Source organism: Salmo salar, unplaced genomic scaffold (genome assembly GCF_905237065.1).
Source record: "Salmo salar unplaced genomic scaffold, Ssal_v3.1, whole genome shotgun sequence".
Classification (NCBI taxonomy): Eukaryota; Metazoa; Chordata; class Actinopteri; order Salmoniformes; family Salmonidae; genus Salmo; species Salmo salar.
In genome coordinates, this window is record NW_025548476.1 from 389,321 (window position 1) to 410,982 (window position 21,662).

Consider the following 21,662-nt stretch of genomic DNA (forward strand, 5'->3'; position numbering starts at 1 on the left):
TATTCTGAACTTTGGTGTACTGTTGTTGTTGTCAAAAGCAACAAGAAAAAAGCCTACATTGAATTTAGCAGAAAGTACAACCTGTTTGTGTGTATGTAGGCTTTAAAACACATTATTATTATTACAGTCCGTCAGTTCTCACAGTGAAATGACTGCGTTTGTGTGTCACAGTCGTCAAACTAAACAGCTGCATTATAATGCACATTGTCCTCACTAGTCTGAAGTGCTGACTACTCTTATCTTTTCAACTGAATTGTCATCTTGCTGTGTTTTGATCCCATCCCTCTGAGAACACAAAACCTGTATAGCTTAAAATAACTTTTTAAACAATTCAAACATTTTGTACCTTTTTCAACAACAACAACAACAACAAATACTGAAAGGGTAAAATAAATATATCTTGAATTGCACAAGTGTAATAATGTAAGCACTCCGTTATGAACTCTGAGAATGGGGCTGTTTGTCCGTCAGACCATAGATACAGGGAAGCCCAGTCGTCCGTGAGCGAAAGGACAACAGCGCCCTTGTGTGGTGAGAGAATGTATGACATCTTCCAGAGCCAGCTGTGACCTGATCAGCTTACTGTCATGATTTGATCTTCCAGAGCTGAGGACAGAAAGGTGTGGTAAGTTCTTCCTTCATACTGACATCTACACACTCAACAAATCAACTCCATTTCAAATAAACTGGTACATAAGTATAAGTACTAGTACTACACCCCCCGTGTGTTACCTTCAGGTTGAAGCCCAGCAGATCACTGATGACCCCGGACACAGCAGACAGGATGACCACCTGGGTGATGTTGTAGAGCAGAGGGTTCATGGTCAGACCATACAGCCTGAATGGAGCATCCAACTCCTGGGGAGTGAGAGGAGGTAGGAGGGGGGAGAGGTTAATGATGGAGATGAGAGAACAAATAGAGAGATGGAGCTAGCCGTACCTTCAATAGCTTGGTGGCCAGCTTCAGTACGTTGTTGACTAATGTCAGATCGTCCTTCTTGTTTGGTTTCTTCTCCATCTTCAGGTACAGATTAATCTGGTGAAAACAGCTGGTCAATACAAGCTGAGCCTTAGAGGAAATATCCATCCCAAACCACTCATTCCTTTCATTTACAGTGTTGAATAACACTCATATGTGAGAAGGGGGTACAAAATTGTTGTCACAGGGGCACTGCTCCCCCCTCAGAACCGCTAGTGTGGAGAATAGGTACGTTTCTCGACAAATACACAGACTTTGAGAAGGGATTGCGTGATTAGCTTAGCAACCGCGTTACGCAGCATGACAACGTGAACGCGATTGGTCGACAGTCTACTGGCTGGGGCCATGTTGCACCCTGGACTAAAGAGGCAGACAAATGGGCTAGACCCTCCATTAAATTACACATTTCTCAAGGTAGGAATATAGCAGAAATGTGATCAATGGCTCATTCCAGAGAAGACATCCTCCCAAAGTTAAAACACAGGCCAGTATTGAAATCTGACATGTATGATAGATGTTTTTTGCGATCTAAAAGTCCTATTCCTATTAACCTCCAGTGTAGTGAGAGCGACTTTATCATGACGCTACTTTTACCGCCTGCTTGAACACCAATAACTCAGATACACATGAAAACATGAAATGACCCAGGGAGACGATGGAACATCACTCAGAGGTGCACAAAAACAATATAACATTCAACATGGATGAACCTTTTGTTTAACATGTTCTGTCACTTAAAATGTGTGTTCCTATGTAACTACAAGTTAGCAAGTGTGGTAGATCTGCTAGTTCTTCCTCAGTATTAACTGGTGAACTCAGTCAAATTCCAAAGTCTTGCTATAACTATACCAGTTGTGTGTGTGTGCCTCCCTCTGAGCCTGTCTACCTGTTCTGTCAGTAAGATGGAGGTGTTGCTGGTCTCTGAGCCTGTCTACCTGTTCTGTCAGTAAGATGGAGGTGTTGCTGGTCTCTGAGCCTGTCTACCTGTTCTGTCAGTAAGATGGAGGTGTTGCTGGTCTCTGAGCCTGTCTACCTGTTCTGTCAGTAAGATGGAGGTGTTGCTGGTCTCTGAGCCTGTCTACCTGTTCTGTCAGTAAGATGGAGGTGTTGCTGTACTTCTTGCTGGTCTCTGAGCCTGTCTACCTGTTCTGTCAGCAAGATGGAGGTGTTGCTGGTCTCTGAGCCTGTCTACCTGTTCTGTCAGTAAGATGGAGGTGTTGCTGTACTTCTTGCTGGTCTCTGAGCCCAGGGTAACAAAGCGCAGCAGGAAGAGAGACAGAGAAGAACACCAGATCACCAGCTCCCAGTTATAGTGACACTCCAGGAAGGTGTGGTGGATATGGAGCAACTACAGGGAGGAGGAGAGAAGAGTTTGTTTTAACGCTCATCCCACTCAAACACATCGATAGAATAACAGGTGAAAAAGCATTCCAACCGTTACCGACTGTATTAGAGCATAAAGACAAGGTAGGACTGTAGCAGGCTGATAATGGTGACTCACGCTGACCTGAGCACAGCAGATGAAGACTACAGAGAGGGTGAGGAGGAAGGCAGAGGACACGATCACATCCACCGACCGCTGAGGACCCCTTCTCTGTAACACACATTTCAAATACTTTAGTTGGACAAACACGCTTATCCACTCACAACACACACGTCTATCGCACACAACACACCTCCTCATAGACACAGAGGGGAGGTTCAGGTAGACATGATGGAACAACACCTCCTCATGGACACAGAGGGGAGGTTCAGGTAGACATGATGGAACAACACATCTCTTCATAGACACAGAGGGGAGGTTCAGGTAGACATGATGGAACAACAACACATCTCCTCATGGACACAGAGGGGAGGTTCAGGTAGACATGATGGAACAACACCTCCTCATAGACACAGAGGGGAGGTTAAGGTAGGGATGATGGAACAACACCTCCTCATGGACACAGAGGGGAGGTTCAGGTAGACATGATGGAACAACACCTCCTCATAGACACAGAGGGGAGGTTCAGGTAGACATGATGGAACAAAACCTCCTCATAGACACAGAGGGGAGGTTCAGGTAGACATGATGGAACAACACCTCCTCATAGACACAGAGGGGAGGTTCAGGTAGACATGATGGAACAACACATCTCTTCATAGACACAGAGGGGAGGTTCAGGTAGACATGATGGAACAACAACACATCTCCTCATGGACACAGAGGGGAGGTTCAGGTAGACATGATGGAACAACACCTCCTCATAGACACAGAGGGGAGGTTAAGGTAGGGATGATGGAACAACACCTCCTCATGGACACAGAGGGGAGGTTCAGGTAGACATGATGGAACAACACCTCCTCATAGACACAGAGGGGAGGTTCAGGTAGACATGATGGAACAACACCTCCTCAAAGACACAGAGGGGAGGTTCAGGTAGAGATATTGGAACAACACCTCCTCATGGACACAGAGGGGAGGTTCAGGTAGGCATGATGGAACAACATCTCCTCATAGACACAGAGGGGAGGTTCAGGTAGGGATGATGGAACAACAACACACCTCCTCATGGACACAGAGGGGAGGTTCAGGTAGGCATGATGGAACAACAACACACCTCCTCATGGACACAGAGGGGAGGTTCAGGTAGACATGATGGAACAACAACACACCTCCTCATGGACACAGAGGGGAGGTTCAGGTAGACATGATGGAACAACAACACACCTCCACATAGACACAGAGGGGAGGTTCAGGTGACATGATGGAACAACACCTCCTCATAGACACAGAGGGGAGGTTCAGGTAGACATGATGGAACAACACCTCCTCATAGACACAGAGGGGAGGTTCAGGTAGACATGATGGAACAACACCTCCTCATAGACACAGAGGGGAGGTTCAGGTAGACATGATGGAACAACAACACATCTCCTCATGGACACAGAGGGGAGGTTCAGGTAGACATGATGGAACAACACCTCCTCATAGACACAGAGGGGAGGTTCAGGTAGACATGATGGAACAACATCTCCTCATAGACACAGAGGGGAGGTTCAGGTAGACATGATGGAACAACACCTCCTCATAGACACAGAGGGGAGGTTCAGGTAGACATGATGGAACAACAACACATCTCCTCATAGACACAGAGGGGAGGTTCAGGTAGACATGATGGAACAACACCTCCTCATGGACACAGAGGGGGAGGTTCAGGTAGACATGATGGAACAACACCTCCTCATAGACACAGAGGGGAGGTTCAGGTAGACATGATGGAACAACACCTCCTCATAGACACAGAGGGGAGGTTCAGGTAGGGATGATGGAACAACACCTCCTCATAGACACAGAGGGGAGGTTCAGGTAGACATGATGGAACAACACATCTCCTCATAGACACAGAGGGGAGGTTCAGGTAGGCATGATGGAACAACATCTCCTCATAGACACAGAGGGGAGGTTCAGGTAGGGATGATGGAACAACAACACATCTCCTCATAGACACAGAGGGGAGGTTCAGGTAGACATGATGGAACAAACACCTCCTCATAGACACAGAGGGGAGGTTCAGGTAGACATGATGGAACAACACACCTCCTCATAGACACAGAGGGGAGGTTCAGGTAGACATGATGGAACAACACCTCCTCATAGACACAGAGGGGAGGTTCAGGTAGACATGATGGAACAACACCTCCTCATAGACACAGAGGGGAGGTTCAGGTAGAGATGATGGAAAACAACACACCTCCTCATAGACACAGAGGGGAGGTTCAGGTAGACATGATGGAACAACACCTCCTCATAGACACAGAGGGGAGGTTCAGGTAGGCATGATGGAACAACACCTCCTCATAGACACAGAGGGGAGGTTCAGGTAGACATGATGGAACAACACCTCCTCATAGACACAGAGGGGAGGTTCAGGTAGGCATGATGGAACAACATCTCCTCATAGACACAGAGGGGAGGTTAAGGTAGAGATGATGGAACAACACCTCCTCATGGACACAGAGGGGAGGTTCAGGTAGACATGATGGAACAACACCTCCTCATGGACACAGAGGGGAGGTTCAGGTAGGCATGATGGAACAACACCTCCTCATAGACACAGAGGGGAGGTTCAGGTAGACATGATGGAACAACACCTCCTCATAGACACAGAGGGGAGGTTCAGGTAGGCATGATGGAACAACACCTCCTCATAGACACAGAGGGGAGGTTCAGGTAGGCATGATGGAACAACACCTCCTCATAGACACAGAGGGGAGGTTCAGGTAGACATGATGGAACAACATCTCCTCATGAACACAGAGGGGAGGTTCAGGTAGACATGATGGAACAACACCTCCTCATAGACACAGAGGGGAGGTTCAGGTAGACATGATGGAACAACACCTCCTCATAGACACAGAGGGGAGGTTCAGGTAGGGATGATAGGAGAACATAGAACACACCTTGAGATATGAGCGCAGAGAGAGCCACATCTTAATGTTCTGGACTTTCTTCAGACGGAAGTGAGGCACCTCCGACTTCCTGGCTCGCCGTGCCGACGTCAGGTGACCAAACAGCTTGGCGAATAGCAGCCTCTGTCAGGTCCAACACACACACACACAGTATACACGTGTAAGTGATAAGACCTTTAGAAATAAAACGTCTTCAGAATGTCTTCATGTAACAATCAATGATCAATATTGCATCTGTAATTAGGATGAAAGAACCTGGAAAACACACACACCTGTTTGTATGTCCTCTCGGCCACGCTGAGCAGGAAGAAGAAGAGCCAGATGAGACAGACGCGCACCATGAAGCTGAGCGTTACCATGGTGATCACCATGACGTCGGAGGAGGAGCCGAACGCCACAGAGATGAGCTCATTGGCTGAGAGCTGTGTCAGCTGTTCCAGGTCCTTGTATTGAGACAGCCTATAGGCGAAGGGCGTCAGGCCCAGAGTCACTGACACCAGGTTACCAAAGACCTGGTAGCCAATACCTGGGGTGTACAGGTTGACCTGGAGGGAGGTAGAGATGGAGAGATAGATGGAGAGACGGGAGGGAGAGATAGAGACGGGAGAGATGGGGGGGTGGAGGGAGGGAGGGAGGGGTTGGAGAGATAGTGGGAGGGAGAGACAGGAGAGGGAGGGAGGGAAAGAGAGATGGAGAGGCAGGAGAGATAGAGGGAGGGAGAGTGGGGGAGAGACAGGAGAGATAGATGGAGGGAAAGAGAAAGAGACAGGAGAGAGACAGCCATTATTTATATCTTTCATGTCATTGGTTTAAGTTAGTAGAGAATGTAAAGTGATCTGAGAGAAACGTGGTATATATAATATATATATATACATATATAAGTGCCTTCCAATATCATGAAGTCCAATCTGCATTCATTAACATTCTAGTTGAGTGCTGTAGGTGATGGAGGCGTGTTCCTGGTCTTACATTGTAAAGCGTTACAGTACACACCAGATGTAATCCCTGACAACAGTATCAGGGCCCTGGCTGTAACTCACCCTGTTCATGATCATACCGCTGATCTCCAGGACAGACATGTCAGCCTTCTTACAGTCGTTCCCCTCCCAGACGATGGCACTGACCCGCTCCAGACCGGGGTTGGTGCTGTGTAGCCATGTATGACCCTGTAGAGGACACAACTAGATCAACACAATAACTACAGTTACACGCTGAGGGTTCCAGGGTGATTCTCCTCATTGACAAGGTTAATATGACCATGGTTACCATGGTTACGGCAGAACACACACAGTAACAACAAAAACAGATAAATAGGAACATTCACGCTACCACCAAAACCTCTTCATTAATGTTGCTCAGTCCCACACTTACCCCCTCCTTCTCTAACCTTTGACCTTTGATCTCTAACCCCTGATAAACAGGGTGAAAGGGTCATCTCTATTCTCCTTGGTAGCAGGGCAGACTGCAGCTCCCTCTCCCTCTGTCAAACCCGAACACCAGACGTCTAACTCTAACTCCTAACCTTTGACCTCTAACCCACCTGGTGAAAGGGGTCATCTCTGTACTCCTTCTTGGTAGCAGGGCAGACTGCAGCTCCCTCTCCGTCTGTCTCGCTGGTGCAGGAGGAGCGACACTCAGCACAGTGCAGGAAGTCCTCCCACAGCAGGTCCTCTGTCTCTGACTCATGTCTGGTGCTCTCTGAGTCCTGGGTCCGCAGGCTGGAGCACCGAGAACTACAGCTGGTACCGGACTTAGGAGTCTCCTAGAGAGGGGGGGTGATGGTGAGAGTGTGTGTGTGTGTGTGTGTGTGTGTGTGTGTGTGTGTGTGTGTGTGATGTAGCTAAGTGTACCCATACGTTGAGAGCGTTTCTATGAACTGTCTATGTGTGCGTGCGTGTATGTATGTACGTGTGTGTATGTACTGTATGTACCGTTACAGTGTGTGTGTGTGTGTATGTACAGTTGAAGTCGGAAGTTTTCATACACCTTAGCCAAATACATTTAAACTCAGTTTTTCACAATTCCTGACATTTAATCCTAGTAAAAAGTCCCTGTGTTAGGTCATTTAGGATCACCACTTTATTTTATGTGAAATGTCAGAATAATAGTAGAGAGAATGATTTATTTCAGCTTTTATTTCTTTCAACACATTCCCAGTGGGTCAGACGTTTACATACACTCAATTAGTATTTGGCAGCATTGCCTTTAAATTGTTTAACTTGGGTCAAACGTTTCGGGTAGCCTTCCATAAGCTTCCCACAATAAGTTGGGTGAATTTTGGCCCATTCTTCCTGACAGAGCTGGTGTAACTGAGTCAGGTTTGTAGGCCTCCTTGCTCGCACACGCTTTTTCAGTTCTGCCCACAAATTTTCTATAGGATTGAGGTCCTATTGAGGTCAGGGCTTTGTGATGGCCACTCCAATACCTTAACTTTGTTGTCCTTAAGCCATTTTGCCACAACTTTGGAAGTATGCTTGGGGTCATTGTCCATTTGGAAGACCCATTTGCGACCAAGCTTTAACTTCCACATAATTTTCCTCCCACATGATGCCATCTATTTTGTGAAGTGCACCAGTCCCTCCTGCAGCAAAGCACCCCCACACCATGATGCTGCCACCATAACGATGGTCATTATGGCCAAACAGTTCTATTGTTGTTTCATCAGACCTGAGGACATTTCTACAAAAAGTTCGATCTTTGTCCCCATGTGCAGTTGCAAACCGTAGTCTGGCTTTTTAATGGCGGTTTTGGAGCAGTGACTTCTTCATTGCTGAGTGGCCTTTCAGGTTATGTCGATATAGGACTCGTTTTACTGTGGATATAGATACTTTTGTACCTGTTTCCTTCAGCATCTTCACAAGGTCCTTTGCTGTTGTTCTGGGATTGATTTGCACTTTTCGTACCAAAGTACGTTAATCTCTAGGAGACAGAACGCGTCTCCTACCTGAGCGGTATGACGGCTACGTGGTCCCATTGTGTTTATACTTGTGTACTATTGTTTGTACAGATGAATGTGGTACCTTCAGGCGTTTGGAAAGGATGAACCAGACTTGTGGAGGTCTACAATTGTTTTCTGAGGTCTTGGATGATTTCCTTTGATTTTCCCATGATGTCTAGCAAAGAGGCAGTGAGTTTGAAGGTAGGCCTTGAAATACATCCACAGGTACACCTCCAATTGACTCAAATGATGTCAATTAGCCAATCAGAAGCTTCTAAAGCCATGACATCATTTTCTGGAATTTTCCAAGCTGTTTAAAGGCACAGTCAACTTAGTGTATGTAAACTTCTGACCCACTGGAATTGTGATACAGTGAATTATAAGTGAAATAATCTGTCTGTAAACAATAGTTGGAAAAATGACTTGTGTCATGCACAAAGTAGATGTCCTCACCCGACTTGCCAAAAAGAATAGTTTGTTAACAGGAAATTTGTGGAGTGGTTGAAAAACAAGTTTTAATGACTCCAACCTAAGTGTATGTAAACTTCCGACTTCAACTGTATGTAAGTGTATGTATGCATGTATGTATGTATGTATGTATGTATGTATGTATGTATGTATGTATGTGTGTGTGTGTGTATGCAAGTGTGTGTGTGTCTATGCAAGTGTGTGTGTATGTATGTACTGTATATAAGTGTGTGTGTGTGATGTACAGTATGTACTGTATGTAAGTGTGTGTGTGTATATATGTATGTATGTACTGTATGTATGTGTGTGTGTGTCGCTGTGCGTGTCTCTGTGTGAGTGTGACCAACCTGGGTGGTGTGGAGGTCACCCACCTCAGTGTTGATGGTGTAGTGTTTCTTGTAGTGATGTGGCTTCCTGTTGCGCAGCGTGCAGTCGCTGCTGATGCGCTACGCCCCTACGGATGGCGGTGTAGGACGCTTCAGGATCCTCCTCACTAGATGCCTCATCAGACATGTTCTCCACACCCACACCACGGCTCTGGGTCTCCTGGGAGGAAGACAGATTGGACAGATTCCTACTTTGAGACTACAGACTAGAGAGTGTATAGTCTGTTTATACATGGTTAAACTCACCATGTTTCCAGGACAGGTGTGTGTGTGTGCATTAGCTACCTTGTTTACCTGCTGATGGAGAGCAGTAGCAGTGTGGTGGTGGTGTGTGTGTTACCTTGTTGTTTACCTCAGCAAGATGGCGCCCGATAGAGATGGCAGCTTCGCTTTTAGTCCTTAGGAAACTGTGCAGCATTTTTTTTTTTTTTAATGTATTATTTCTTACAGTGTTAGCCCAGAAAACCTTAAGTGTTATTACATACAGCCGGGAAGAACTATTGGATATCAGAGAGACGGCAACTTACCAGCACAACCAGCACTACGACCAGGAATACCACAATCCCAAAGGGGATCCTTTGTCTGCACCTCCCAGGACATTTGAACTGATTCCAGAGGCCGACCCAAAACAACGCCGTCGGAGGAGAGGGTGCCGGAGCGGTCTTCTAGTGAGGCTTCGGATGCGCGCACACCACCCACCGCTTCCGAGTACATTACTCGCTAATGTCCAGTCCCTAGTTAACGAAGAAGACGAAATCAGGGCAAGAGTTGCTTTCCAAAGAGATATCCGGGATTGTAACATACTCTGTTTCAAGGAAACATGGCTAGCTGTCCGTACAGCAAACGGGATTTTCAGTGCATCGCACCGACAGGAATCAACATCTCTCCGGTAAGAAGAAGGGCGAGGGTGTATGTTTCATGATTAACGACTCATGGTGTAATTGTAATAACATACAAGAACTCAAGTCCTTTTGTTCACCTGACTTAGAATTCCTCACAATCAAATGCCGACCGTCTTATCTCCCAAGAGAACTCTCCTTGGTTATCGTCACAGCTGTGTATATCCCCCCACAAGCGGATACCGAGACGGCCATCAAGGAACTTCACTGGACTTTATGTAAACTGGAAACCATATATCCTGAGGCTGCATTTATTGTAGCTGTGGATTTTAACAAAGCTAATTTGAGCCAAGGCTACCAAAACTCTATCAGCATATCGATTGCAGTATCGATGAGCGAGTAACACGCTCTACCATTGCTACTCTAACTTCCGCAATGTGTACAAGGCCCTGCCCTCCTTTTGGCAAATCTGACCATGACTCCATCTTGTTGCTCCCCTTCTATAGGCAGAAACTAAAACAGGAAGTGCCCGTGCTTAGGTCTATCCAACGCTAGTCTGACCAATCGGAATCCACGCTTCAAGATTGCTTCGATCACGTGGACTGGGATATGTTCCGGGTGAGCGAGTTTATAAGGAAGTGTATAGGAGATGTTGTACCCACTGTGACTGAAACTTTCCCTAACCAGAAACAGTGGATTGATGGCAGCATTCGCTGCTGAAAGCACATACACCCGCATTTAATCATGGCAAGGCGACTGGAAACACGGCCAATACAAACAGTGTAGTTATTCCCTCCGTAAGGCAATCAAACAAGCAAAGTGTCAGTATAGAGACAAAGTGGAATCGCAATTCAACGGCTCAGACACGAGACGTATGTGGCAGGGTCTACAGACAATCACGGATTACAAAAGAAAACCAGCCCCGTCGCGGATATCGACATCTTGCTTCCAGACAAATTAAACAACTTCTTTGCGCGCTTTGAGGACAATACAGTGCCACTGACGCGGCCCGCTAACAAAGACTGTGGGCTCTCCTTCACTGCAGCCAACGTGAGTAAAACATTTAAACGTGTTAACCCTCGCAAGGCTGCAGGCCCAGACGGCATCCCCGGCCGCGTCCTCAGAGCATGCGCAGACCAGCTGGCTGGTGTGTTTACGGACATATTCAATCAATCCCTATCCCAGTCTGCTGTTCCCAAATGCTTCAAGATGGCCACCATTGTTCCTGTTCCCAAGAAAGCGAAGGTAACTGAACTAAATGACTACCGCCCTGTAGCACTCACTTCTGTCATCATGAAGTGCTTTGAGAAACTAGTCAAGGATCATTTCACCTCCACCCTACCTGTCACACTAGACCCACTCTATTTTGCTTACACGCCCCAATAGGTCCACAGACGATGCAATCACCATCACACTGCACACTGCACACTGCCCTATCCTGTCTAGACAAGAGGAATACTTATGTAAGAATGCTGTTTATTAACTACAGCTCAGCATTCAACACCATAATACCCTCCAAACTCATCATTAAGCTTGAGACCCTAGGTCTCGACCCCGCCCTGTGCAACCGGGTCCTGGACTTCCTGATGGGCCGACCCCAGGTGGTGAAGGTAGGAAACAACATCTCCACTCCTCTGATCCTCAACACTGGGGCCCCACAAGGGTGCATGCTCAGCCCTCTCCTGTACTCCCTGTTCACCCACGACTGCGTGGCCATGCACGCCTCCAACTCAATCATCAAGTTTGCAGACGACACTACAGTGGTAGGCTTGATTACCAACAACGACGACGGCCTATGGGGAGGAGGTGAGGGCCGTCGGAGTGTGATGTCAGGAAAATAACCTCACACTCAATGTCAGCAAAACAAAAGAGATGATCGTGGACTTCAGCAAACAGCAACCACCCGAGCCACTGCCTGTTCACCCCGCTAACATCCAGAAAGTGAGGTCAGTACAGGTGCATCAAAGCTGGGACCGAGAGATGGAAAAACAGCTTCTATCTCAAGGCCATCAGATCGTTAAACAGCCATCACTAACACAGAGAGGTGGCTGCCTACCTACAGACTTGATATCATTGGCCACTTTAATAAACGGAACACTTGTCACATTAATAATGCCACTTTAAGAATGTTTACATATCTCGCATTACTCATCTCATATGTATATAATGTATACTGTATCCTACACTATCTATTCTATACTCTCTATTGCATCTTAGCCGCTCTGTCACTGCTCATCCATATATTTTATACTTATATATTCTTATTCCTTTACTAGACTGTGTGTATTATGTTTAGTTGTGGACTTGTTAGATATTACCTGTTAGATACTGCTGCACTGCCAGATCTAGAAGCATAAGCATTTCACTACACTCGCAATAACATCTGCTAACCATGTGTATGTGATACCTTGTGTATACCTGTGTTGTGTGATGGTGTGTGTGTGTGTTACCTTGTTGTTTACCTTGATGACTGTGGGGAAGTAGCAGTGTGTTGTGTGATGGTGTGTGTGTGTGTATAAATGTGTGTGTTACCTTGTTGTTTACCTTGCTGACTGTGGGGAAGTAGCAGTGTGTTGTGTGATGGTGTGTGTGTGTGTTACCTTGTTGTTTACCTTGCTGACTGTGGGGAAGTAGCAGTGTGTTGTGTGATGGTGTGTGTGTGTATAAATGTGTGTGTTACCTTGTTGTTTACCTTGATGACTGTGGGGAAGTAGCAGTGTGTTGTGTGATGGTGTGTGTGTGTGTATAAATGTGTGTGTTACCTTGTTGTTTACCTTGCTGACTGTGGGGAAGTAGCAGTGTGTTGTGTGATGGTGTGTGTGTGTGTGTTATAAATGTGTGTGTTACCTTGTTGTTTACCTTGATGACTGTGGGGAAGTAGCAGTGTGTTGTGTGATGGTGTGTGTGTGTGTTACCTTGTTGTTTACCTTGCTGACTGTGGGGAAGTAGCAGTGTGTTGTGTGATGGTGTGTGTGTGTGTTACCTTGTTGTTTACCTTGCTGACTGTGGGGAAGTAGCAGTGTGTTGTGTGATGGTGTGTGTGTGTATAAATGTGTGTGTTACCTTGTTGTTTACCTTGCTGACTGTGGGGAAGTAGCAGTGTGTTGCGTGGTGGTGTGTGTGTGTATAAATGTGTGTGTTACCTTGTTGTTTACCTTGGTGACGGGGGGCAGCAGCAGAGTGTTGGGAGGCGGGGGTGCGGTCCAACACGTCTCGTCTGACCTCAGCAGCAGGTCACAGTGGTGAGATCCTCCATCATGGAGCTGGAGCCTCTCCTCACTACTCTTACAGGTTATCCTCCCATCCAGAGACACATAGCCATTATCTGTCTCTGTGGACTTGTCTATGGACAGCTTGGACTTCTTAGACCTGAGGGGAGAGATGGAGAGGGAGGTTAAAGGGGGGAGGCGGTAGAGGTGGTAAGACAGGACAGGTAGACAGTCTCAAGTCCATCCAGCATGCAGAAATCAGAACAAGACAGAATCACTTGGATCAAGTTGGTACTAATTGAAGCCATGGCATGGGAGCAGAGAAACTAAGTTCTAAATGGGATGGGTTACTGGTGCTACTAAACTGGATTCAAATAAGAGTTGATTTGAATAGGATTTGGGATTGGGATGACTGACAGTGACCATTAGATTTCTGGTGTAAAAAAGGTTGGATTTTTAATACTGTTTCTAGATTGAAAGACTCAAAAACTTCCCCAGTGATCCCTTTTAACAACTATAAAGCCTTTACTGATGTTTATGCCGTCATCATTTGCTCCATGCTTCTCTTGGCCATAGCTTGAATAGTTGAATGTGCCGTAACATTGGCAACAACAAAAACAAAGCTGCAAAATCCCTTTTCCACACCCAGAAAAAATGATACCAGAGATGGAAGACAGACGTCTCCTTTCACATACTTTGGCCCGCTTGAGAAACCCCAATGTCCAGACAAGTTAATAATCAAACTCCCGTTGAGAAGGATTTGAATATGAATCCCCCCTCTGTGTGTCCAGATAAAATAACACCGTTTAATAACTTCTTATCTCAGCCAAATAATTATCTTACCAGATAATGTTTATCATATAGTGGGAAGAATGAGTTTCATAAACATATATTTACTATGTACACTACCGTTCAAAAGTTTGGGCTCACTTAGAAATGTCCTTGTTTTTGAAAGAAAAGCATATTTTTGTCCATTAAAATAACATAAAATTGATCAGAAATACAGTGTAGACATTGTTCATGTTGTAAATGACTATTGTAGCTGGAAACGGCAGATTTCTTAACGGAATATCTACATAGTCGTACAGAGGCCCATAATCAGCAACCATCACTCCTGTGGTCCTGTAGGGTTAAAGTTGATTTTGGGGTCTTCTAAAGACCCCCCACCATTGATTATGTTGTTATTAGTTTGCTTGTGTGCCATTGTACTTATGCTCACTGTATAGCTGAATATTGAGGCCTCTGTCTGTGTCTAGCTCTCTGCTAAAACCCGCAGCCCCGCGTCTGTGAGAAAAGGTGAGAAAAGGGACTGAGGGTGATAGCGAGAAGCACAGAGAGACAGTGTCTGTTTTCTCTGAAACAAGGGCAGATTTGCATGCCACTGAGACAGGTTCTCAGAAACGTTGAGTTAAGAATAACTTGTTATTTTAGCCGCATGTGTAGGTTTTGACATAGGAGGTCACACCATAAGGTGTGATTTATAAGTGCACATCTTGAGTGTTCCTTATTTGTTAAGTAAATAACGGAGCCCAGAAAAGTGGAACCAACATTCCAATGGAACGTTGTGTTAGCTAGGCCAGCATCCCGGAGTTCGCCTCTTCACTGTTGACGTTGAGACTGGTGTTTTGCGGGTACTATTTAATGAAGCTGCTCAGTTGAGGACTTGTGAGGCATCTGTTTCTCAAACTAGACACTCTAATGTAATTGTCCTCTTGCTCAGTTGTGCACCAGGGCCTCCCACTCCTCTTTCTATTCTGGTTAGAGCCAGTTTGAGCTGTTCTGTGAAGGGGAGTAGTACACAGTGTTTTATGAGATCTTCAGTTTCTTGGCAGTTTCTCGCACGGAATAGCCTTCATTTCTCAGAACAAGAATAGACTGACGAGTTTCAGAAGAAAGTTATTTGTTTTATGGCCATTTAGAGCCTGTAATCGAACCCACAAATGCTAATGCTCCAGATACTCAACTAGTCTAAAGGCCAGTTTTATTGCTTCTTTAATCAGACACAACAGTTTTCAGCTGTGCTAACATTAACGCAAAATGGTTTTCTAATGATCATTAGCCTTTTAAAGTGATAAACTTGGATTAGCTAACACAACGTGCCATTGGAACACAGGAGTGATGGTGGCTGATAATTGGGTCTCTGTACGCCTATGTAGATATTCCATACAAAATCTGCCGTTTCCAGCTAAGCAATAGTCATTTACAACATAGAACAATGTCTACACTGTATTTCGGATCAATTTGATGTTATTTTAAATGGACACATTTTTTTGCTTTTTTTCAAAAACACGGACATTCTCTAAGTGACCCCAAACTTTTGAACCGGAAGTGTATATGCCTCCGTTTTCTAAGACTAGAAAGGGATATTAATTATTGATCAGTATCATAATCCGGGTGGAATCCAAGTGGATGTTGCAGCTATACCAAGAGAGATAGGGTTCTTTAGTAACCCCACGGAGGGAAAAATACACACCGCGCTTTACAGATATCATGCCAGAAATCTCTGAAGAGAGCGATGCACAGGCTGTAAGGTGAGCCGGTGGCGGCACCGTGGCAGTGTGTGGGGCCCCCCCCTCCCGGGTGTTATCAGTGGTGCTAGAGCCATCCTCCCCCCTAGTGTCACATCCAAGTGAGCTGCCTTCCTTAAACGCCTTTGGTCCAGATCAATAAGAAAGAGTACTTAGAGAGAGAGGTCCAGACAGAAATCACTGTTGTTGTGATTGAAGAAAATAAATCATTAAAATAATACCTTTTTCATTTTTTTATCACAAGAAGGATGATGAATGAAAAGAAGGTTGATTTACTGGCAAGCGGTGTGTACTACAGTCAGGTATGGTCAGGAATGATCGAAGCAAAAACATTGACTAGATATCCAGCAATGTCAGAGCGTACTAATATTGATACCAATGCAGTAGTTTGGACTGTGTTCTCCACAATATGACAATAACTGAGAGATATGATTAGTATTGTATTCACTGGGATTAGATTTGGAGAGCCATCAACAACAACAAAGTGAAGATGGAGAGACCTACTGGAATGGTTGATCTACTCCTACAAGAAGAGGACGGTCTCAACAGTCTGACTGACAGCTCAGCAAACAGCCTGTTTGGATCCAGGCTGTTTTGGACACCATTTCCCAAGGTGAGAGTCTCCAGTCACCACGTTTTACAATGTATATATATATATAAAGAAAGATACTGCTCAAAAAAATAAAGGGGAACACTAAAATAACACACATCCTAGATCTGAATGAATGAAATATCTTATTAAACACTTTTTCTTTACATAGTTGAATGTGTTGACAATAAAATGACAAAAATAATCAATGGAAATCCAATTTATCAACCCATGGAGGTCTGGATTTGGAGTCCACACTCGAAATTAAAGTGGAAAACCACACTACAGGCTGATCCAACCGATGCAATGTCCTTCCAAACAAGTCAAAATGAGGCTCAGTAGTGTGTGTGGCCTTCACGTTGCCTGTATGACCTCCTACAACGCCTGGGCATGCTCCTGATGAGGTGGCGGATGGCTTCTCCCGAGGGATCCTCCCAGACCTGGACTCAAAGCATCCGATAACTCCTGGACAGGGTGCAACGTGGCGTTGGTGGATGGAGCGAGACATGATGTCCCAGATGTACTCAATTGATTCAGGTCTGGGGAACGGGCGGGCCAGTCCATTGCATCAATGCCCTTCCTCTTGCAGGAACTGCTGACACACTCCAGCCACATGAGAGGTCTAGCATTGTTTTGCATTAGAGGAAACCCAGGGCCAACGCACCAGCATATGGTCTCGACAAGGGGTCGAGGATCTCATCTCGGTACCTAATGGCAGTCAGGCTACTTCCTCTTGGCGAAGCACATGGAGGGCTGTGCGGCTCCCCCAAAGAAATGCCACCCCACACCATGACTGACCCACCGCCAAACCGGTCATGCTGGAGGATGTTGCAGGCAGCAGAACGTTCTCTCACGGCGTCTGGAGCCCCAGATTCTGTCACATGTGCTCCAGTGTGAACCTGCTTTCATCTTTGAAGAGCACGGGGCACCAGTGGCGAATTTGGGCCAATCTTGGTGTTCTCTGGCAAATGCCAAACGTCCTGCAGCGGTGTTGAGCTGTTAAGCACAACCCCCCCACCTGTGGACGTCGGGCCTCATGCACCACCCTCATTGGAGTCTGTTTCTGACCGTTTGAGCAGACACATGCACATTTGTGGCCTGCTGAGGTCATTTTGCAGGGCTCTGGCAGTGCTTCTCCTGCTCCTCCTTGCACAAAGGCGGAGGTAGCCGGTCCTGCTGCTGGGTTGTTGCCCTCCTACGGCCTCCTCCACGTCTCCTGATGTACTGGCCTGTCTCCTGGTAGCGCCTCCATGCTCCTGGACACTACGCTGACAGACACAGCAAACCTTCTTGCCACAGCTCGCATTGATGTGCCACCTGGATGAGCTTGCACTACCTGAGCCACTTGTGTGGGTTGTAGACTCCGTCTCATGCTACCACTAGAGTGAAAGCACCGCCAGCATTCAAAAGTGACCAAAACATCAGCCAGGAAGCATAGGAACTGAGAAGTGGTCTGTGGTCACCACCTGCAGAACCACTCCTTTATTGGGGTGTCTTACTAATTGCCTATATTTCCACCTGTTGTCTATTCCATTTGCACAACAGCATGTGAAATGTATTGTCAATCAGTGTTGCTTCCTAAATGGACAGTTTGATTTCACAGAAGTGTGATTGACTTGGAGTTACTTGTGTTGTTTTAGTGTTCCCTTTATTTTTTGGAGCAGTATATATATATATATATATATATAATATAATAGCAGCTAGCAGATCCACTCAGACACACTGACTGGTCAACCATGTGGTGTGCAGGAGGAGGAGTTACTTCCAGGTCAGTCAGGGTAATGTGGGGGTGACTTTTGGTTTTGAGAGAGAGAAAACAACACAGAGGTCAAGTGGAAGAGGGGAAAGGAAGGAGAAAGTAGTCTAGGTGGTTGATTCACCACCATCTGGAGTCGAGGAGTGAACACCGCTAGTACTGTGAGATGAGGACCAAAGTAAATCTGGTGTCTCTCATTGAGTGAGAACACCCGCTGTACTGTGAGATGAGGACCAACAGTAACATCTGAGTCTGAGTGGAGTGAACACCAGCTGTACTGTAGAGATGAGGACCAACAGTAACATCTGGAGTCTACGAGTGAGAAGACCGCTGTACTGTGAGATGAGGACCCATAACATCTAAGTCTGAGTAGAAAAGCAATTAACCACTGTACTATGAGATAGAGGACCAACAGTAACATCTGGAGCCAGTGTTTCTTCACAAATGTCTATTGTCTTTACAATCTCTTAGCTATGTAAAGACCAAACACCTGTTTTCTTTCTATTTGTTAGCCACTTCATTCCCAGACTGTGTGAGATTTCGGATCCATTTTCTCCAGAAGGCTGAAAATGGTCAGGACTGTGCAAGCCAAAGGTAGTGGGTTTTGGGAATAGCTAGCTATTGTGGCAATACAGCCTGCTTCCCAGATCTGTTTGTGGCATCTTGCAAGAGAACCAACAGATCTAGAAAAAGGTAGATGCGTTATGCAACCTAGCACAAACTATGTACCTCACAGGAAATCCAGCCTTTAAAAATGTACAACATATGGGAAAAAGGGGGCAGTTCCCTGATCACAGATCGAAGTGGGGACCATGATTCTTTTAAATCTGATCTGATGTGTCTGGGGAACGGACCAGAAGCAGTGTCAGACTGAGGCCTCTTTATAACAGTAACAAGTATACAGGTCTATGTCCTCCGAGAGCAGGAAGCCATCAAACACTAAAACAACACAGAGGTATGGATAATTCATGCTTTAACCTTTAAGTCTGCTCTCTCCGCCTCATTCATGTCTATATCCCCGCCCTCCCCCCTCCCCCCCCACCTCTCTCCGCCTCTCCTTCTCCCTCCTCCTCTCCTTCCCTCCCTCAGCATTCTCCTTCCCTCACTTCACTCCTCCCCCTACCTCCCTCTCCATCCCTCCATCAGCCTTTCTCCCCACCTTCTTCTCTTGCCAGAGCTACAAGTGGGTTTGGGGGGTGCGTGTGGAAAGGATCGAGTGTCCATTAACACAACTTGAAATCCATGTGAAACACCGACTGTGGTCGGGATTGCTGTGGGGCTGGGGATGGTGAAGAATAACGCTGCAGCAGTCACTGGAGAGAGAGAGAGGGAGAGAGAGGGTGAGAGAGAGCGAGAGGGTGAGAGAGAGAGAGGTGTGAGAGAGCGAGAGGGTGAGAGAGAGCAAGGTGAGAGAGAGAAACATGAGGCAGAATAGCAAGGTGAGAGAGAGAGAAAGAAGGGGAGAGAGAGAGAGGGTGAGAGAGAGAGAGAGGTGAGAGAGAGAAATAACGAGAAGGTGAGAGAGAGCGAGAGGGTGAGAGAGAGAGATACGAGAGGGTGAGAGAGAGAGAGAAGGTGAGAGAGAGAGAGAGGGTGAAAGAGAGAGCGAGAGGGTGAGAGAGAGAGAAGGTGAAAGAGAGCATAAGAGGGAAGGTTATTGGGAGAGATTGGTTATTAGAGAGTAGTGAGGTGTGAGAATGAAGAAGGTGAGAGAGAGAGAAAAGCAAGTGTGAGAGTGAGAGAGAGAGAGAGAGAGGGTGGGGAGAGAGAGAGAGAGAGAGTGGGTGAGAGAGAGAGGGTGAGAAAGTGAGGGTGAGAGAAATAGCGAGTGTGAGAGAGAGAGAAAGCAAGGGTGAGAAAAGAGAGCGAGGTGGGTGGGAGAGAGAGCGAGGGAGGGTGAGAGAGCGAGGGTGAGAGAGTAGGAGGGTGAGAGAAAGCGAGAGAGAGAGAGCGAGGGAGGGTGAGAGAGCAAAGAGGAGGATGAGAGAGAGGAGGAGGATGAGAGAGAGCAAAGGAGGTGGGAGGGTGAGAGAGCGAGGGAAGGAGAGAAGAGCAGAGGGAAGGTGAGAGAGCGAGGGAGGATGAGAGAGCGAGGGAGGGTGAGAGAGAGCGAGAGAGTAGAGATGAGGAGGGGAGAGAGCCAAGAGAGAGCGAGAGGGAGGGTGAGAGTGAGAGAGAGAGAGAGAGAGAGCGAGAATGAGAGAGCGAGGGAGGGTGAGAGGAGCGAGGGTGAGAGAGCGAGGGTGAGAGAGCGAGGAGGGGAGAGAGCGAGGGAGGGAAGAGAGGAGAGAGAGAGCGAGGGAGGTGAGAGAGCGAGGTGGAGGGTGAAACGAGAGCGAGAGAGAGCGAGGGAGGGTGAGGAGAGCGAGACATAGGAAGAGTGTTATGTGCTCCATGTAAGGGGATATTCTCCATTTACCAGACTTCCGTCAATAGTTTATATTGAACCTTATAGCCAAGAAGGAGATGGAAAGAAGGAGAGGTGAAAAGGAGGGATGAGAGATGGATAGAGTGTGTGCGTAACACAACGGTCATGGCTGCTCACCTAACAAACTCATACTACACACATAGAGAAAGAGAAAGTGGTATTGAGAGAGGGGCCATTTGTTTTGATGTACTCAAGGTCAATAAGGAAAAAAGGGGTAGGGGAGTGGTCCATCCTGTCAATGCCTCTGATATCAGTGTTCTTAAAGAGAACACTCAACGTGTGTGTGTGTGTGTGTGTGTGTGTGTGTGTGTGTGTGTGTGTGTGTGTGTGTGTGTGTGTGTGTGTGTGTGTGTGTGTGTGTGTGTGTGTGTGTGTGAACTTCCTATCTAATACACAGTGACAGGTTAGGGGCTGGAATTTTCCCATGACCAACCACACAGCCAGAGAAAGGTAAGGTATTCATGTCTACACAAGCAGAGACCAACAACACACTGAACTAATAATGGTGGAGAATGAATGGGTGAGACTTAAGCCTTTCCACATGCTTTGGTTCAGCTGGAGCCTAGCTGAACTGGACTGGAGCCCAGCTGAACTGGACTGGTTTCAGCTGAACTGGGCTGGAGCCTAGCTGAACTGGACTGGAGCCTAGCTTGAACTGGACTGGAGCCTAGCTGAATCCGGACTGGAGCCTAGCTGGAAACTGGGCTGGAGCCTCAGCTGAACTGGACTGGAGCCCAGCTGAACTGGACTGGAGCCTAGCTGAACTGGACTGGAGACTAGCTGAACTGGACTGGAGCCTAGCTGAACTGGACTGGAGCCTAGCTGAATCCAAAGCTGGACTGGAGCCTAGCTGAACTGGGCTGGAGCCCAGCTGAACTGGACTGGAGCCTAGCTGAACTGGACTGGAGCTAGCTGAACTGGGCTGGAGCCTAGCTGAACTGGGCTGGAGCCTAGCTGAATCCGGGACTGAGCCTGGTAGGCTGGGCTGGAGCTCAGCTGGGCTGACTGGAGCCCAGCTGGGCTGGAGCCTAGCTGAACTGACCGGGAGCCTAGCTGAACTGGGCTGGAGCCTGGCGCAACTGGGCTGGAG

At 46.8% G+C, this 21,662-nt stretch overlaps 1 protein-coding gene across 1 annotated transcript; it reads right to left on the reverse strand.

Moving 5' to 3' along the window:
• Positions 1-496: 496 nt before the first annotated feature.
• Positions 497-17,297, reverse strand: LOC106596566 (protein PHTF2). Its single transcript, XM_045712423.1, is given in 14 exon segments — positions 497-606; positions 733-858; positions 941-1,036; positions 2,172-2,327; positions 2,487-2,573; positions 5,423-5,554; positions 5,704-5,976; positions 6,472-6,597; positions 6,972-7,193; positions 9,209-9,284; positions 9,286-9,383; positions 13,218-13,431; positions 15,745-15,844; positions 17,243-17,297. Coding segments are annotated over 14 exon segments (1,782 nt in total). The 3' UTR covers positions 497-585.
• Between the last annotated feature and the right edge of the window lie 4,365 nt (positions 17,298-21,662).